Source organism: Polyodon spathula, chromosome 57 (genome assembly GCF_017654505.1).
Source record: "Polyodon spathula isolate WHYD16114869_AA chromosome 57, ASM1765450v1, whole genome shotgun sequence".
In the NCBI taxonomy this organism is placed as follows: domain Eukaryota; kingdom Metazoa; phylum Chordata; class Actinopteri; order Acipenseriformes; family Polyodontidae; genus Polyodon; species Polyodon spathula.
The window spans coordinates 216,186-235,405 of NC_054590.1; the positions used below are offsets into that span (position 1 = coordinate 216,186).

Genomic DNA, 19,220 nt, shown 5'->3' on the forward strand with positions numbered 1-19,220 from the left:
CAATGCCAGTTGCACAGAGAATTTCTACCCCTTTAAGTGGCAGCAGATATGCAAAGTATATAGATGGTTGCTTGTTTGCTGAATGGTGTTGACTCAATATTGAGGTTATAAACTGTATGTGATGGAACATATCCATCCTGGGTCCTGTTCAGAAGTATATCTGTGTGAATATCTTCGCATTTGATTGAGGATTGACATGTATTTTTATTTGTTTAAATAAATATCCCAAGTAAAACAGATTTTATTTGCAACTTAACTGTTTGCATTGTATATGCTGTTAATGTTTGAAAATACATTTTCATTTTATTGCAGAATCCTTATTGTTAATCTTATTATTATTGTTGTTGATTTTTGTATAAGCTTTTTCTTATTCTATTGTACCGTGTTTTAAAATTTTTGGATACAGTATGTGCTTCCTAAGATTTGAATGATATTTGCTCCAAGGGATATGTATGCAAAATAAGCTACTAATTTGCACAGATATAGTTATGGTATGCTTTTTGTAGTTTGTATTTTATGTGGCATATTGTAAGAAAATAAACATCCTTTTCTGTGTAAGTGCTAAGATAATTAATAGAACAGGTATTCCTGTCCATAACTGGGTGGAGTATTGCCTCACAGTGGGGTTTTCGATGAGTTAATGTGTTCTTTATACAAGTGTCTGTATCGTCATTAAGAGCTCTTCTTAAAGTGTGTTAACTTTGTACCTAAAGAATAATACTCCCTAAAAATGTTGGCTTATCAGGGCTGTGCCACTGATCTGATTTGTTCTATGTGATGATGGGTTAGGGCTGGGGTGTGGTGGCTGTGCACACATTTTTTTGTAAAGACTTGTTTGCTAATTGCAGATTTATCATGAACAGATACTTTGGCATTGATGGAAAAGTTATAATCCTTTTGATATTTACTTTGAGACTATATAAAGACATATTAGCAAGATTCTTTTTTTTTCTCCTTTTTATTTTGTGAAATGAAAGCTACAATATTGTTTAACTGTTTTATTAACCTACATTCGTGTACAAAACCTAAACCTGTATTATTTCTTTAAATACTGCAGTATGTTGATTCTGTCCCATGATGTTCCAGCTGTGCAATTATTGTATAACGCTATTGATTATAAGGGCCACATTATATTGAGGTGTTTCCCCTGAAGTGGCGGGTTAGTGTCAGGGGAAAGTGAGAATTCAGTGCTCTTACATCACAACCATGAATTATGACTTTGATGTTATGATCTCTTTTTTGCATGAGCCAGGCTGCAAATGTAGATATTTCAGAATCTTCTTGAAAATAAATGGGTCAGTTATATTTTATGACTGTTCTTTTGTATGAATGATATGAAGCTTCCATTTCAAACCTGTTACATATTTTCAGAATATCTTCAATTTATAAGAGGAGCAATGTTTGTATGAACACATTAAAATGTATGTGGATTTGCTGCCTGCGCTTTACAGTACCTGTGTGTAAAGAAAATAAACATTTAACACTGGAGACATATAGAGCTATATTGATTATATAAATATATACAAATATATATATAAAAAGTATGACTGCAAAAATCACATTGCTATATTATCTCTTATGAAATCAATGATTTGTATAATAAAAAATAAACATACATATATAAAATATACAATTTGTGTGGTGTGTGTGGTTGTTTTGCTTTGTTTTTTATCACACCGCAGCATGCATTCAGTCACTAGTCAGATACTCAGTTGAAGGATGTATTCTGAATGTCACCTTTCCAAGGGCAGGTGTAAAATCAATTAAGTGTTTAACCGGGCAGGTCTGTTAGTCAGTTCAACGCCAGACAGAGCAGCTAGTTGTAAACGGATCGGGTTTTAATCTCAAGTGTAATGCTGCTTTAAGAGCTTTGCTCAGCAGTTTGTTTAATTTACATGCCTTACAACCAGTTTTGAAACCCATTTATGTGTCGTTCTGGGATTTTTAATTAATTTTTTTTTTTTTTTTTAATGATTACACCGTGTAACAATTTTTTTTTTTTTGGTTCCTGGGTAGTAAGTGTTATTTCCTAATTGCTTATGCCTCAAAAGTATAGAAAATGGCTATTATTCCCCACAAACTTTGCTTTTGTGACCAGGACAGTGATATTTCAAAATATGTCTTTTCGTTCACATAAAGTCAGAAAAAAACAACATATGAATCCAAATTAACATGCATTTATACTAAATATTAAATTTACAGTATAATTGTAAATCTCGAAAAACTACTCACTTCTAAATCTTTTGTAGTCATTTTTGTATTACTTTAGTATAAATACATGTTAATTTGGATTCATATGTTGTTTTTTTCTGACTTTATGTGAACGAAAAGTACACACATTTGCCCATTTTCCCATTGGAAATAGTGATATTTTGAAATATCACTGTCCTGGTCACAAAAGCAAAGTTTGTGAGGAATAGTAGCCATTTTCTATACTTTTGAGGCATAAGCAATTAGGAAATAACACTTACTACCCAGGAACAAAAATTGTGTTACATAGTGTTATGTTTTGCAAATTCACCATCTGTGGTCTGTCTGTAAATCATTGTCCATATCAGTGTACCCCATGGGTAGAAGAATTACACGGTAGTTTAATATTCTGTTTTAATAAATAATAATCATCATTTTTTTTTACTTTAAAAATGTAGATTTTGGCATTCCCTTTAAGTGACATGTTGCAATTCTCATTGAGTGTAATAGCATTATAATCCTCCTTCTTCTTCTTAGATGTACAGAAAGTGTTTTTATGTGTAAAGAAATAATCATGCCTTAAAGGTAAAGATGTTTCAGCCAAAGTAAGGGTTTGATTGAGAGTGACGTCTATTGTGTCACGAAGAAGCACAGTTTAGGAGCCAGTGCCTTAATCATCACCAGTATCGTCATTCTTGCCTCCAGTGCTTTACAATCTGAATCAAGATAAAGCATATTTTCCATTGCTGGATGACAGATGGATGTTGCTGTCGGCAGAAATGCCCAAAAACCAAAAGCCAAACATCATAGATTAAAGGTAGACTTGAAGACAACATTGTATCCCCTAAGATTTATATATATATATGCGCGCCAGATGTCGGTCGGATAACTTTACACATGCTTCTTTAAAATGACTGCATGGAATGTGAATTTGATATACCCTAAATAAAAAGCAAGATTTGCTATGTTATTAATACTGGGTTGTTTTTGCTGCCAATAAATAATAAGCAGTAATCTTGTTCATTCTAAATATGAATCGTTTATTAAAATCAGAGCGGTACAATTACAATAGTAGGACCGGAATCTGTGAAGAGTGCTGTGATCAGCCCAGTCCTGCAGCCTCTCTCTGGATCCCTCTCCCCAAGGATTAATTCCAAGAGTGCTGTGATCAGCCCGGTCCCGCAACCTCTCTCTGGATCCTTCTCCTCAAGGTTAATTCCAAGAGTGCTCTGATCAACCCAGTCCTGCAGCCTCTCTCTGGATCCCTCTCCCCAAGGATTAATTCCAAGAGTGCTGTGATCAGCCCAGTCCTGCAGCCTCTCTCTGGATCCCTCTCCCCAAGGATTAATTCCAAGAGTGCTGTGATCAACCCAGTCCTGCAGCCTCTCTCTGGATCCTTCTCCTCAAGGGTTAATTCCAAGAGTGCTGTGATCAACCCAGTCCTGCAGCCTCTCTCTGGATCCCTCTCCCCAAGGGTTAATTCCAAGAGTGCTGTGATCAGCCCAGTCCTGCAGCCTCTCTCTGGATCCCTCTCCCCAAGGATTAATTCCAAGAGTGCTGTGATCAGCCCAGTCCTGCAGCCTCTCTCTGGATCCCTCTCCCCAATGATTAATTCCAAGAGTGCTGTGATCAACCCAGTCCTGCAGCCTCTCTCTGGATCCCTCTCCCCAAGGGTTAATTCCAAGAGTGCTGTGATCAGCCTGGTCCTGCAGCCTCTCTCTGGATCCTTCTCCCCAAGGTTAATTCCAGTTTACTCAGTGGCACAGATGCTGTGATCAAGAAAGTCCTGCAGCCTCTCTCTGGATCCTTCTCCTCAAGGGTTAATTCCAAGAGTGCTGTGATCAACCCAGTCCTGCAGCCTCTCTCTGGATCCTTCTCCTCAAGGGTTAATTCCAAGAGTGCTGTGATCAGCCCAGTCCTGCAGCCTCTCTCTGGATCCTTCTCCTCAAGGGTTAATTCCAAGAGTGCTGTGATCAACCCAGTCCTGCAGCCTCTCTCTGGATCCTTCTCCTCAAGGGTTAATTCCAAGAGTGCTGTGATCAACCCAGTCCTGCAGCCTCTCTCTGGATCCCTCTCCCCAAGGGTTAATTCCAAGAGTGCTGTGATCAACCCAGTCCTGCAGCCTCTCTCTGGATCCTTCTCCTCAAGGGTTAATTCCAAGAGTGCTGTGATCAGCCCAGTCCTGCAGCCTCTCTCTGGATCCCTCTCCCCAATGATTAATTCCAAGAGTGCTGTGATCAACCCAGTCCTGCAGCCTCTCTCTGGATCCCTCTCCCCAAGGGTTAATTCCAAGAGTGCTGTGATCAGCCTGGTCCTGCAGCCTCTCTCTGGATCACTCTCCCCAAGGTTAATTCCAGTTTACTCAGTGGCACAGATACAGGCCAAGAAATCCACAGCAGCTTTCCAAAACTGATTGATGGTGTGCGGTCAAGCCAGAAACATTTATTGTCTTAATTAAAAAAATACATATACTGTGCAGCATCCCTTCAGCCCCATGTTCTGTGGATACTCATCTGTCCCAAGGTTAATTCCAAGCTACTCAGTTGGAGACCACAGATTTTAGGCCAATCATCCACAGCAGCATTTAATAATGATGGTATAATGGGTCAATGAAGAAAGAATGTAGGGCTTAAAAAAACTACAGAAGCACCATGGCGAATCCTGTAGAAGGATTCCAGCTTCTTTCTTTCTTTCTTTCTTTCAGCACTTTTATAGCTTTCTATCTATGTATGTAAAATAATAGGATTGTTAAAATATGTACATAACAGCAGTACTGTCACATTCAAATATAATCACATCTTAAAGGGAAAGTGGTTTTAGCCACAATGGGGTTTCATTTAATTATATAATAAATCTGGAACTGGTAGTGCTCAAAACCAACTCCAGACATACACAATATTATTGTGACAATAATACGACACTGGGTATATACATAGAGCTAATATTGTGTGGTGCATATTATATAAGAGATATATATATATATATATAACACACACACACACACACACACCACACCACACACACACACACACACACACACACACACACAAACTGGTACTTGCATCCGATTATATAAAATGTGTATTGTATTTCTGAATTTCTGTTTAATCCTTTCAGCACCATATAGCCACAGACATCTCATCTGAAATCTCTTTAGATCCTCTGCTTTCGTCTTTGCCCGCCTGCACACACTCATTTTTAGCTTCAATGAAATCATTCATTTCCTTGATATAATGAGTGAATGAATAAATTATGATAATACAGCGGGTCAACAAGCGTGCTCTTTCATTAGGAGCGCCAGGAGTAAGGCTTGCTGTTTTCTCTTCCACACACTCTGCTGTCCTTGCCTGGTGACTAATCAGAGTAAGTGTTCTTGATGGTTACCCGGGAAACGTTCCTTTCTCCCTCTCCCTGGCTAATGACTCACGAAGCAATGCGCAAGGCTGCAAGAAACAAACACTTAAAAAAATAATTATAATACTTTCCAAACGGGCAGCAATAACTTTTTTAAAAACATTTATCGGTTTCAAATGTCACTTAGCAGCAGTGTGAGGCGGATAGGTGAGGTTAAAACAATCCTGCATATTGCAATGTGCAATTATTTATCAATGTGTATTGTACAGCGATATTTCCTTCGTGAAAATGCAGTAAAATCAGTGATGAACACCCATTTTCCTAATAACATGAATCACTTAGACTTGGAATTATTGTTATAAGAACAGAAGAAATTAACCATTCAGCATCTGATTCCTAATAGCATTGATCAGGTCTTAAAGAATCCCAATGCTTCAGAATAGACTGCTAGGTAACCAATCCATAGCCTCACTGCTCTTTGTGTGAAGTGTCTCCTCTGTCTGCACAGCATTTCCAACTGTGTCCTCTGGTCCTGGTTTCTGTGCTGCAGCCAGAATGCAGTTTGGTTAATTTATTGTGTGTACAGCTTCCAAACCATAAAGCAGTTTTCATATGCTGCACCAAATTTAGGAATGCACAATGTTTCACTTTGTATGACGTTGTATCCCACAAGTTTTATTGAATATGCTAGTCATTAAAAAATAAGACCTTTCTGAATTTAAAAAAAAAACAACAAACACAGCATTTATTGGAATGACAGCAGCACTGCTTACATCTGCATTATACAATAGTTGTACTGTTATCAAGCTAACAGTTTTCAAAAGTCCATGCAGTTTCAATTTTAAACATACATATATTGTGCTTTGTCTTTAGAATGTGATATATATTTTGCATGACATTGTATAATATCCATGCAGGAATAGGTACCAGTATTTATTTAACAGGATCATTGTGCTATATGCATACCACGAGCTGGAGAACACTATTAAATGCTCAGTATTATCCAAGCTATAGTAAAGAACACTGTTTTCAATTGAGTCCCCTTGAAATGTTACTGGTCCATCAATCAAGGTTGGTGCGTCAAGGGTGAAGGGTGAATGACGGGGTGATTCAGTGCACTCGCTTGCTAATTTAAAGATCTGGTCTTGGTGTGGAGAGGAATGCTTTGGGTAAAACTCAACCTGCTGACTGAAATTCACAGGATAAACCCAGGATGAGGCTAAAGCCTGTTCTGATAAATTACTTTTTCTTACTTTTTAGTAGTACGTAGGAGATCTTTATAAATCTTGCCTATGCATTCCTTTGTGGGGTTGTGTTTGGAAAAAATACAGCATGGTAAACAGTATTCACAACTTCATCAATTTTACAGATGTGGATATAAGACTGTACGTAATACACACACACAAACACACACACACAGATAGATAGATAGATAGATAGATAGATAGATAGATAGATAGATAGATAGATAGATAGATAGATAGATAGATAGATAGATAGATAGATAGATAGATGATTATTATTTGTGATGGTATTTAGTTTGATTTGGGAGTATGTGAATGATATTATTTCTGGTGTAAACCCCTACTGCTATGAATCTTCATTGTGGTTTTGCAGTAGTGTGAGTCTCTGCTGGGGCTCTTCCTGGGTGTTCTCACTCATACAGAGGGTGCCACATGGCAAGCTGTTTCCTGGGGTTAATCAGCATTTGCTGCCAGTGCTGGAGCCCGGTACCTGTCGATTGCATCCCGACAGCACAGTGCCCCAGCGACTGGACGTCCCCCACACAGGCCTGGTTCAGCACCTCCAGATCCAAGCTGGACTGGGACAGCAGCTCGTGGGGAACCTCGAACATCATCATCTCGTTCCACACAGGGTTCATCTTGTGCTTCACCCTCCTCGTCTGCTTTTTCTTCAGCTTCGTGGACTGATGCTTTAAAGCCAGCTTCACAGACAAATCTGAAAAACCCAACAGGGCGTGTTCTGAGCATTATTAGACAACCTAAACTGCATTAATCCCGCACTGAAATATTGTCATAATATAGGGTTAAACATCCCAACCAATAGCAATGCTGGGCAATTGTTCATGGTCTGTGCTGCTTTGCCAGTGAAGCTGTTTCTTTTGCTCTCCAACCCTGGCCTGAGCTGTGTACATATCAAGGCATGGTGTGAGAGTGGGATGCTTAACCCTATATTATTACAACGCTAATGTCTGAAGATCTTTCAAGCATCTTACGATGTAAACTACTCTACTGCATGGGTCCAAATAGAAATGCATCATGTGAATTCCTGCTCTGTATGCAAACAGTTTCTGGATGCACAATGGTAAACTGGATGCACAATGCTTCAGTGTGTAATAGGGTAAATGTTTTGATCTTTGAAGAAACTTTGAAGAAACTGTTTGAAATATTAGTGTATCCTATTGCAATAGATAACATCCTTTATTCAAACTTTACTCTTACCAAACTGAAGCGATGACTTTCATATGGTCCATCAGTTACAATGGCAGTGTATCTCCTGCCCACCACTACACTGATTAAGGCACTAGTTGAATCATTTATATACTTGACTCTGCCTTATAGTTTTGATCAAGTGTCCACACAAAACTCAGTATAGTTCAGATTTTCAGTAAGCTCTCCTTTGTCCGAACACCTCTTAATTCCTGCCCAGCAAAAAACACGTATCTGCCTTACAAAGGTCGGTCACATCAGAGAGCAGCACGCTGCACACTTGGACTCACCGATCACATCCTTCAGCTTGTCTGACTGCAAGCTTCTCGCTTTCATGACCACAACACCCAGTCTGTTTGCAGCCGGGAGGTAGCTGATGGAGAGGAGAATCTCGCCCACAGAAACGGCAGGATCCTAAAAACAGAACACCAGAGAAGTTGCTGTTAATCAATTAGCCTGCAGCCTGATGCTGTGTGTGTGTGTGTGCGCGTGTGTGAGAGAGATAAAGAACATTATTCAGAAGCTTGTCCAAAATCAGAATCCGTGGAAAATCAAACTACATCTCACACAAAAAATGTAACATCACACTTTCTAATTCCGTTGAATTTGTGATATTCCCATTTACTACTGTAGGTTTGGGGCGGGTACTTTTCTTTGTATATTCTGCATTTTCCTAATTCTTGTTCTACTGCTGTTTCTGCTCAGGGCATTATTATTTGCCCTCCTTATTAACTATTCCAGCAAAAACAGCTTCTGAAAAGACTCCTTGAGGCTGATTGTGTGGAAGTACAGGAAGGTCAGGAAGCCGCTCCTACTGACGATTTTTTAATTAAAATCCAAGAAATTAAAGTTCAGATCTCTTGTCCTGTAATACCTACTGTATAGCTAAAGGGTGCAAATACAACAGCCTCCCTTGCTAGTACAACATACCTGACTTGTTTGTTATCTAATCATATACTCGATGAGCCCTGTAGTTCATAACTGACACATCATTATGCATCAAGAGTATTTTGCCACTGCTGAACTAAAGCAAACATTAGTTAGATCCAGTGCGCAATGCATGCAAATTCAGGGTTGTCACCTTGACAACAGGACACACCACTTGGAGATCAAGGAACTGAAATTTTGTGTTATTCAGGCTTATTACAGTTTAGTACTAAGTGCACACAATCCCTTGCATTTTTTGCGGTGACAGAACAAAGTGAAAAGATTCACCCTGACAGCCCCCTGGTGCTTAAAACCTGGTAGATTTTATTTTTTTCCCCGATAGCTATCAGTTACCTCTCAAGCACCGAGGGAAACGTCTTCAGATCTAGGATGACAGAAATCACACTCCAAGAGCAGAAGAAAGAACCCTCTAATTCTGTTTTTGTGGCAATCCATCAATCTCCACATCCCAAGTAGGTTTTTATTGAATTTATATCTAAGAGCTGGGCTATACATATTTCAGTAGGAGGTTCACGCTGATGGACTTTGATGAAAATTGAATTGTACATCGGCAGAGAAGAGCAAACCAATGCTCTAAGGGAACAACTCACAGCAGGGTGACGAGTGCTGCTTGTATCAATATCTGTCTTTGAGAATCAGTCAAGAAAGAGGCAAACCAATTCATTTGTGCTTTTTGTGTGGCACCCGTTGAGCTCTGTGAACACACACTTGGCATCTGGCATCTGTACAATGATTGAGTTTCTAGATCCATGGTCCTTACTGCAACGGAGGCTGACACAGTACTAATTACAAAACCTGTGTGATTTATAAGCTGTGGAGGATAAATAATGAGAGTGAGTGTTCTTTAATATGACAGAAAAATGTTTTTTTTATTAGAACACTTTGCAAAAAAACAACAAAAAAAAACAAAAAAACACCAATTTCGTATTTGCCCCTACTGTATGTAGGGCTGACTTTTATCTATTTAGTGGTGAAGCACATTCTATAAATATAGAAAGGAATATTTTTGGTATAGAGCCCTATACATTACTGATATCCTCTGTGGTACATCTTCAAGTGTTTTCTCTCTCTCTCTCTCTCTCTCTCTCTCTCTCTCTCTCTCTCTCTCTCTCTCTCTCTCTCTCTCTATCTCCATCCCTCCACCCCTCCCCCTCTCCCGACCCTTGCAGTAGCCCTGGTAGCTCTCTCCTCTCCTGGGTCTCTCATGACGCAGGTTCCTCTCCCTCACAGCAGCCCTGCCTGCTGGAAAGACAGCGCAGTTCTGCAGCTGAGGCTCCTGTTTATTAACCTCCTGCATAGCTCAGGTACTGCAGGCTGCTGGGTGCATTAACAAAGATGTAGTCTTGCTATAATATTTGTTAAAGATTCCCTCCCTCTAAAGCGCGGGAGCTCCTCTCTCAAGTGTTATAATTAAATAGCCTTGGAAGCAGAAGGCAGCTAATATTTTTGGCTCCACGTGTCCCCCAGAGCATCTGTGAAAGTCTGTGATTCTGAATTCTGATCTTGTCTGAAAGAAAAGCTTTTAACCCTTTCCCTTTTCTTACAGTACGCTCCCTCCGACAAAATGGCAATTTCTGCATCTCCTATAATAATATAAGGAATAATGTACACTCAACTGTGCGTGATAAGGCTGTAATTCTATCGAGGGTTTCTGGTGACACCACGCTAGCTCTCCTGTTTTATCAGTGTCATCAGAAACCCTCAATAGAATTACAGCCTTATATGTACAGTTTTGGTATTATTCAATATGCTACCGTCACATTATTCAGCTGGTTTTCATTCGACTTTATGAAGCAAAAAGACTTTTAGCCACAGCTGTATTCCTACACTGTATAAATGAATAGATACACAATGCTAATGAACAGTGGACCTGTTTGGGATGCTGCAGGTCCACCCAGCAGTCTGCGTCTGACAGCATGCCCACGTCAGCCAGTTTGAACCTCATCACTCCCGTATTAGTGTGTCGGGAGAACTTGTCACAGTTGAAGAGGGACAGGGTGATCTCTCCCTCGATCCCGTAGCCCTCTGGCAGTGGAAACACCAAGGTCTCCTCCCACAGCAGGTGGGGCGTCACGCGGCGGATTGACGTCAGGGACTCCCTCCTTCCAGACTTAGTGGTCAGGTGTCCAGTGATGTAGCAATCGTGGCCCTGCAATTCGCTGATGTTCTCAGCTGCAAAGAGAATCAGCATAGAAATAAGGCCAATTAGTCTAAAGATATTTCAAGATATTCCATGATTAAACATAATATTTATTAAAGCAGAAAAAAATGTTTTTCTCTAGAGGTATTATACAACTAAATATTTAAATGCTTACCTGAAAAACAATAAATTGTGGAATATTTCCAATTTTTATGTCCAACGTTTGATGTATTTATTTTTAATGATAAAAAAAAATCTACATTTACACTATTCTTTCAGAAATGGGAATTTTCACAAGGAACTACATATTACACAACAATGGATAAATGTTAGGGAAGTCGTGAAATCTGTGGAACAGTTACCAGGATTCAGAAGTATTTGTCTCCCCTCAATTTAATGAAGATCAAAACTTGCAAATAATGAACCCTTTGTAGTTGGTCTCTCCTGTACATGTATGCATTTATTGCTTTACCTTCGATGACTGTGACATGTAGCTCTAATGTCTGGGTGTTGTATTGGAGAGAGAAGTGTAGCTTCGGATTCGGGGTTGTGTTGTCGGCTTCTGTTTCTTTCTTCAGATCCCCAGATAAGGCAAGAGCTTCCTTGGAATCTGCAATGTTGAAAGACAACACTGGTATCTTAAACCCATTGGTTTGCAAACCCGGTCCTGGAGGGTCATTCCACTCCCGGTTTACAGGTAAAATGGTATAATGATATAGTTTAAGGTCTGGATGGAGGTTTAATTGGTTCAATTAAACAATTTAGAACCAGGTTGGAACAAAGACCAGGACTGGAAGAGCCAACTTTGCCCACCCCTTCTTGAACCCATAAGGTGATGATATTTCTTGAAACACCTGTTTTAAAATCGTAAAACAGATTAGCACTCCATCGCTGCATTATTAAACTGTACTACAATTACAGCTACGAGTCTGGAGCTGCTGGAAAAAAAAATCCCAGCATTGATTAGCGTACTTTTAAAACAGAGTCTGATTGATAATAGACTTATGAAGGACTCACAGCACAGTATATGTAAGCCATGATCTCACTCTCAAATGAGGGATGTTGAGATATTAGCCCAGCCAGGGGCTGCAGGACTATTGACCTCTGAAAGACAGGAAGATGCCAACCAGGATATTGGTTGGAGAAACGCCATCCCTGGATTTAACTGTACTCCTTGTTGTTAGCCTAACTGATACAGTGACTGTACACCTAGTTTTTTCCCCAACGATGTCTGTATTGAAATAATATGGATAGAAACAGGTTATCAAATGACTCCATGTACACTAGGACAGTGTATGACAGTTGAGACTTTTCAACTTACACCCCAATGCATTCTGGTAAGTGTAGTCCTGCTGTGATGGCAAAACGTACCAGAATGCATTGCGATGTGAGTTGAAAAGCCTGAACTGTCCTAGATGGAGATCTATTTCAGCTGATTCAAGCTGCTTGTTAAAAATTGTAAACTTGATAATGTAATACTTTGACGTCCCCCAAGCCTGAAATGTCTATCAGGTGAAATAAAATTCACCTGGGTCGCACTACCAGTTTATGAATTAAGACTTTCAATGCCCTTTGAATGGAGAAGAGCATCCTGCTGGCAACCTTTCTACTGCTTACGACTTGCAGCTGCCCTTTACTCCCAATATGAATGAAAAGAAAAGGTTTTTAGTTTTGTAGGGCGTGTGCATTTTAATCACCAGTGGAATGAACCATGTTGTATCTCAACCCCAATCTGCTTTACCTTGCCTGGGGATGATAAAGACCTCTTCAGAGCCATCAGTTGCTAGGCAACTGTGGTCAGGCTCTGCTGTGTTTTCAGCTGAAGGCTTGTCTGTTGATTCCAAGGTGTTGTCTGTGGAGTTGATCACCTCCGATGATGTCACCAAGGGTTTGGGCCTGTAGATTCTGGGAAACTTTAACAGAGTCCTGGGCTGGATGGGCTCTGTGGACTTCTTAACGCTGAACTGAGAATGAAAATGAAAAGAAAAAATGAATGTATCACAATGTGCTTGTATTCACTGTCAAGCCCTCACACTGCAGACAAATTGCACAGCACAATTTAGCAATCCTCCAAGTTCACCAAGTGCAATGTGTGTGTCTTCTTGTGTAGCATTTGACACGTACCTGTAGCTCCCTGTTATATTATCACGAGAGCATTCTTCACTCGGATGCATGTAAAGCACCCGACAGATTTGGAACTATCCTTTCTCAGCCACTGATTTATTGTGCGACTCTGGGGCATGTCAGGATTCTTAGTGCCTTTGTCCACCCAGCTGTTAAATTAAGAACAAAGAGCTCTGTAATGCTTAGTATTTTCTGGGAGGTGGCATTTATTTCAGCAAATTTACTGTGGGGTTCAGAATGTTACTGCAGGGTCTTTGGTCTATCTACCTATCTATCTATCTGTCTGTCTGTCTATCTATGTATCTATCTAATAATTTCAAACAAACAAAAGCAAAAGATAAGGGCATCTAAGTGAAAGGTGCATAGCATACATAGTACTTTTGCAGATGTGCTAAATCAAAAAGGCTGATATTGAACAGTAAATATTGAATAGTGGATCTTTCCCCTTTACAGACAGTGCTAATACCGGTGCTTGTATAGTTTTCTATAACGCTGTGTATCCATACAGAATACTGTTTGCTCACATGGTAGCTTCTTCACTTCCAGACCCTTTGAGTGGGCCAGTGTTTGCATTGCTGATCAGAATCGTGCTTCATCATTAATGACAGCTGCAGTCCCAGCAGGGGAAAAGACTAGCCTTAAAAACGACAACAAGTGCATATTCATAAGGTACAACATTTTAATGATGCCTTGAATTAATGCATCATTAAAACATCACCGTATTATGTTTCTTACACATGGTATACAAACTGATTGATAATACGAAATATGCATATTTTATCTTTTTCAAATCTGATTATAGGGACAAATTTATGAATAATGTATTCATTTAAAAAAAATGTATCCAGGAGAAAGCCTTTGAGATGCAATATACAATCCTCACGTGTTTAAAAGAATATACATTATTTCTAATATACATTAAAGGGACGCAAGAATGAAATGTGAGATTTTTTTTTTAATAGATCTAAGCAGAGCCAGGCATTTTGCGTTGAAAGAAATTGATTGAAAATCCCTTAAAAACCACAGCGTTATAGTGTGGGGCTGTGGGGTGCAAACACCCCACAATATGTGCACCCCACAACAACAAAATCCAAACAGCGGCATTGGCTTACACTGAATCAAACCAGGCAGGGCACTCTGAGTGTGTCTTTTCCTGCTCATGAAAGGTCAGGAAAGATAAAAGAATGTCTTAAAATTCAATCTGTGCTGGCAATCTCTTTTCTTTTGTTTTGTAATAAGCTACTGTGCCGATCTGCAACAATGGAGTTTCTTCATACAAAAGGCTTCAGGAGAATGGTAGGTGTACAACACGGCTACTGGCATAGCCACAAGGACATGCATTCTGGTAGCCAAAAATAATGCATCAGTATCCATTTGGGGACTCTGATCAATGGGAGTAACAGTTCCAGTTTGAATTTGTTTCAGTTGTCAGGTTGCTAATAAGCAACTTGTAGTTTTTCTCTGCATTGTCAAATAATATATATTTTTATCTAAATTCTGGTGTTGTCACATAGAGTCTTATCACATCAATACACTATATCAGCTCACCACTTGACTTCCACATCTCGCAATGAAAAAACTGTCAGAAATATAAAGGATGGAGGGTTTTCTGTTTGATTTACCGCGGTTGTAATCGTAAAGCTGTTCATGGTAATGATATAGCAGCTGATGCTAATGTCTGTTTACACATGCATTGCTGTGTTGTAATTCTCTGTATTTACAGTCTCCTTATTTAAGGACTAAGAAGCAAAAGCTGTTGATTGGTAATTATAGTCAGATCTGTTTTCCGACTGAGACAGGGAGACCATTTTGCAGCTAAATAGAGACATTCCCTAGAACTGGTAAGATCCAGGAAAAAGCTTGTGACTTCTGTAAGTGTGAGTTCCATCAAAGAATAGCAAGGGTTATGTAGAACCTGTTTAAAGGTATATTATAGAGCAACAACTGTTAGTTTTTAACTACAATATACCTTTATATTTTAAATATACCTCAGACATTTTTTTTTTAATTTTGCATTCTTCTACAAAATTTTTAACACCAAAATCAAAAACTAAAATATCCTGCTAGTTATATATCAGCTCTTTCAAAGAAATGACTCTGTTGATTCTGCTATCAGGGTAATTGAATCTACTCTGCATTCTGCGTATTGTAATGAAATGATTAATTACATCAGTTTTAATAATGATGTCCCACAGAAATATTACAAGATGAAGTATTGGTTGTTAAATTAGACTCCAGATCATGCTCTTCTAAAAGATGTAACTGTTTTTTTTTAAATGCCATTGTCCTCATTTTAGTAAAGGCTACTTTGTAATTTTTTGGAGCATTTTTAACTGGCATCTTAATTGTTATTTTGATTTTCTCTTTAACTATATTTTGATGACAACTTACTCTGATTTATGTTAACTGCAATAGTGAAGTCTAAATGTAATGCATCAAATTACATAAATACAGTTAGTTTGGCACTTAATGGGTTAACCCTCAAATGAATTCAAGCTGAACACATACACTTGCGTCATTGTGTTACTGCTACTGTACTAAAGCACTTTTTGTTTTGTTTTTTTTTTGTTTAAGGTGATATTTCACTTCAATGGGATTTTCACAAAGTTGTGAAGAGTTTCACCTGGTGGATGCCATAATTAAAAGGAGTCCCATTTGTTTTCTTAAACGGAGAAGACATTCTGAAGTATCTTCCAAGGTTTCTTAATGGTAAGCCTGGTTTATGAAGCCCAGAACAGCTATATAGCAACTAGATCAATGTATGTCATGTTAGAATGAATGCATGGTTTGTAATACAGACAAGTCATTTGACTGGAGAATGTTACTGCAAAGTGGGAGTTTAAAAGTAGTAAAATGTATTTCACCTGCTTCACCAGGTTTTGAACCAGCATAGCCCCATACTCTCTGAGACTGTTCCTAATAGTGCAGTGTGCATATCTCACAGGATTAATTCAGTTCACTCAGACACATCACTCTCTTTGTTCTTTGTATATGTTTCAATATAACCTTGTTCTCAAAATTATTCTAGAATACTGCATTATTTGGAATGCCGTGAAACATTAATATACTGTATAAGGCAAACTGTTACATTGTCATGATGTTTCAAACGTGAGATTTTGCCAATGTTTTTACTTTTTAATACAGATTTTTGACTCTATATCATAAAGTACTGCTAAAAAAAATCATACACAGCGTAGATCAATGCCACTATGCCAGTAACAGTTTCACAGGATATTAAATAGAAAGAAGAACAAAAACACAACAAAGTTTAGTCTTCAATGGGGTTTTTTTTTACCTGCTGTGCACAATGGACCACACTGGGTTGGGTCTTTTCCAATTCCGATTCCTGGTCTTTTTCTGAGATTCCTTTTTTGTAAGACTTGCAGAGGAGCGAGAGTCCACAGATAGCAAGGATACCCGACGCTGTCCCCAAAGTGGCTCCAAGGGCAATGACAGGGGCTGAGAAAATCATTTTAGAAAGGCTCTTGAAATAGATCTCTCTCCCTAATGCTTCATCCACATTATATAATGAGCCCCTGCCATCCCAGAAAGACCAGCCCTTTCCAAAATGTTTTTGTACAGGAATATATACCCAGCTCTACAGTAGTATGAGAGTTAGATACACCACTGCATGCAGATTGAGCCTGAACCCAAGCAGCTCTCCCGGTCTGCTTGAATAAATGTTTTTTTTTTACAAGCCTGAGCTGCGTGGAGGCTGTGACACTGCTGGAACAGAATGAAGGCAGTTTCATTGATGCTTTTCTTCTTCCCTCTCCCCCTTCCCTCTTTCTCTGCGCATCTCTGGGGATAGTGATGTGTAACAGCCTAGTGATGTCATAAGGGAGGCAGGTCTTTACACTCAAAACGTTAACCCTTACAAAAGCCTATGCACTGTAAAAATAAGTAAATAAATAAGGAAGGAGTAGGAAGGAATACCCACATGCTATGTTAACCTCACTCACTGCTCAACTCCAAGCAGATAGAATGAGGGCTGTGTGAATCAGCCTTACCTGCTGTCTTGCAATACACTGTGATGTGCTCCTACCCAGCTGCCTGGAGACCTGCTCAGAATATTACGCATCTCTGTTCTATTAGATCACTTCCATTCTACTGCTGATAGTCTATATCTCTGTTCTGACTGCTGATCTTTAGATTGGCCTTATCATATCACTAGAGTACAATAACCAACAGCAGCATGCTGAACACTGTCACACAAAACTAACTCCATTGTTAACCGTGTGTTACAGGCAAGCATTAAGTCAGTGTTATTAAATCTACTGTTTAGCTCATTAAAAGATAGAGAAGACTCTTTAAACCAACACGTAAAGAAACATGGCTGATCATTCCTGAACTCCTACGTACCGGGAACATCTTAACACGGTCACCTTTTACTATCACTGTCGCCACCTGGTGTTAACAGGGCAACATAACTAGACATGCAGATACAGTTAAGCAGAGCAGCTGCACAGTCTTATTTCTGACTGCTCATGATGTTATGAGATGCCTTGCGGGCTTGTGGCTAGGAACAATTGTTTGATTGGATTGAAGTATGTGTGAATTCAGTTGGCCGAGGTAGGTGACTGTACAAACATAACCACTGGACCCCTGCAATAAGAAGGCATTGCTAATACAGTATTAACGTCCAAATCTCAGAAGGTGTATTCGACCAAATGTCGTTTTTACTCTCTGAATAGACTTCCACAAATTGAAATAAACCGCTGGTGTTTCTATTTCTTGTAAAACTCGTAAACAGTTTCCAAGTCACGTCAGCCTGCAAGTTTAACATCAGGGCGCCCCGTTTATCTCGGCGGCACCAGCCCCCACTCCCCATGTGCGCTGTATTTGATAACAAAGCAGCGTGGTGCAGCCCCTCCTGATGACGTCACGGCGGGGTGGGGGTGGCCAGAGTGCGCCAGGTTCCAAGATGGCGACGTCCACGGAGCTCAGTTTGGAGATTTTACCTTCAGATCCTTTGCTGTTGATTTTGTCGTTTCTCGATTTTAAAGATTTAATCAGGTACGTTTCCAAGCAGAGACACTAAGGGAACATGCAAACTAAAACCATAGCAGCGTATTAGCGTTGGAGACAGAGACGGGCATCCACAGCATAACATATTATTGTTTTGTTGTGCTTGTTTTTTTTTTTGTTGTTTTCTTTTTTTTTTTTTTTTTTTTTTTTTTTTTTTTTACAGCTGATAGATTTATGTGTTTGATTATTACATTGTCATGCATTTTTGTTGCTTATGGCCTTGCATATGTCATAGTCTTTATTGTAAATATATAATATTTATACCGTTCACGACCTGTTACACTTTTGTTTATGAGCAAAACACGTATAGAGTAACTGTACCAGCATTGTATACGAGTACGTTATATTAATAGTTGAAGAGTTAGAAATCACCGTGTTTTGTGTTCGTCATTAATAAACCAATGTTAGGTTTACTGAATTGCCAACATATTGGCGTTGATTTAGTGTTGTATTTAATTAAAGGTCTTATTTCAGCGGATCTGTTCTTTTGTTGACATTTTATTTCCAGTGTGCAGATCCCATTCAAAATACGAGCGTACGTCGGATTTTATTTCCCTGGTTAAATTACATCACGTGCTTACAGAGATCGTGACAGGACATCGTTACGATATATACAGTGTGTGTAAGTGAATTGTATGGCCATGGTAAAACCTGATTACGGTTGTACATCTTTCTAAGGGTTTTCTAAATGTGTTTGATCTCCAGCTGCAGTCATGTCAGTCGTAGGCTTCAGGAACTCTCGAATCACAACCCGCTGTGGAAGAGGCACTGTCAGAAGTACTGGCTGCTGTCCGAGTAAGAGGGTTATTGGGTTTGTTTTGTGTACTGCTTTTCATTCACGTCAAAAGCTAATCCAAATGTTTATTCAACAGGAGTGCTGTTTGTAAAAGATGATTTTCGTTTTAAAATACTTTAAATGAACAGTTACAATACTCAAAACATTGATGCAATGATTCACACACACACACACACACACACACACACAC

The 19,220-nt window shown here is 39.2% G+C and overlaps 1 protein-coding gene across 1 annotated transcript; it reads right to left on the reverse strand.

Moving 5' to 3' along the window:
* Window positions 1-6,191: 6,191 nt before the first annotated feature.
* Window positions 6,192-17,167, reverse strand: LOC121307544 (synaptotagmin-13-like). Its single transcript, XM_041239733.1, has 6 exons — window positions 16,502-17,167; window positions 12,824-13,046; window positions 11,555-11,692; window positions 10,813-11,114; window positions 8,285-8,408; window positions 6,192-7,503 (listed from the first exon to the last, which is right to left on the reverse strand). Exons 1-6 carry the CDS (start codon window positions 16,676-16,678, stop codon window positions 7,199-7,201), a joined length of 1,269 nt encoding a protein of 422 aa, XP_041095667.1. The 5' UTR covers window positions 16,679-17,167; the 3' UTR covers window positions 6,192-7,198.
* Window positions 17,168-19,220: the final 2,053 nt, after the last annotated feature.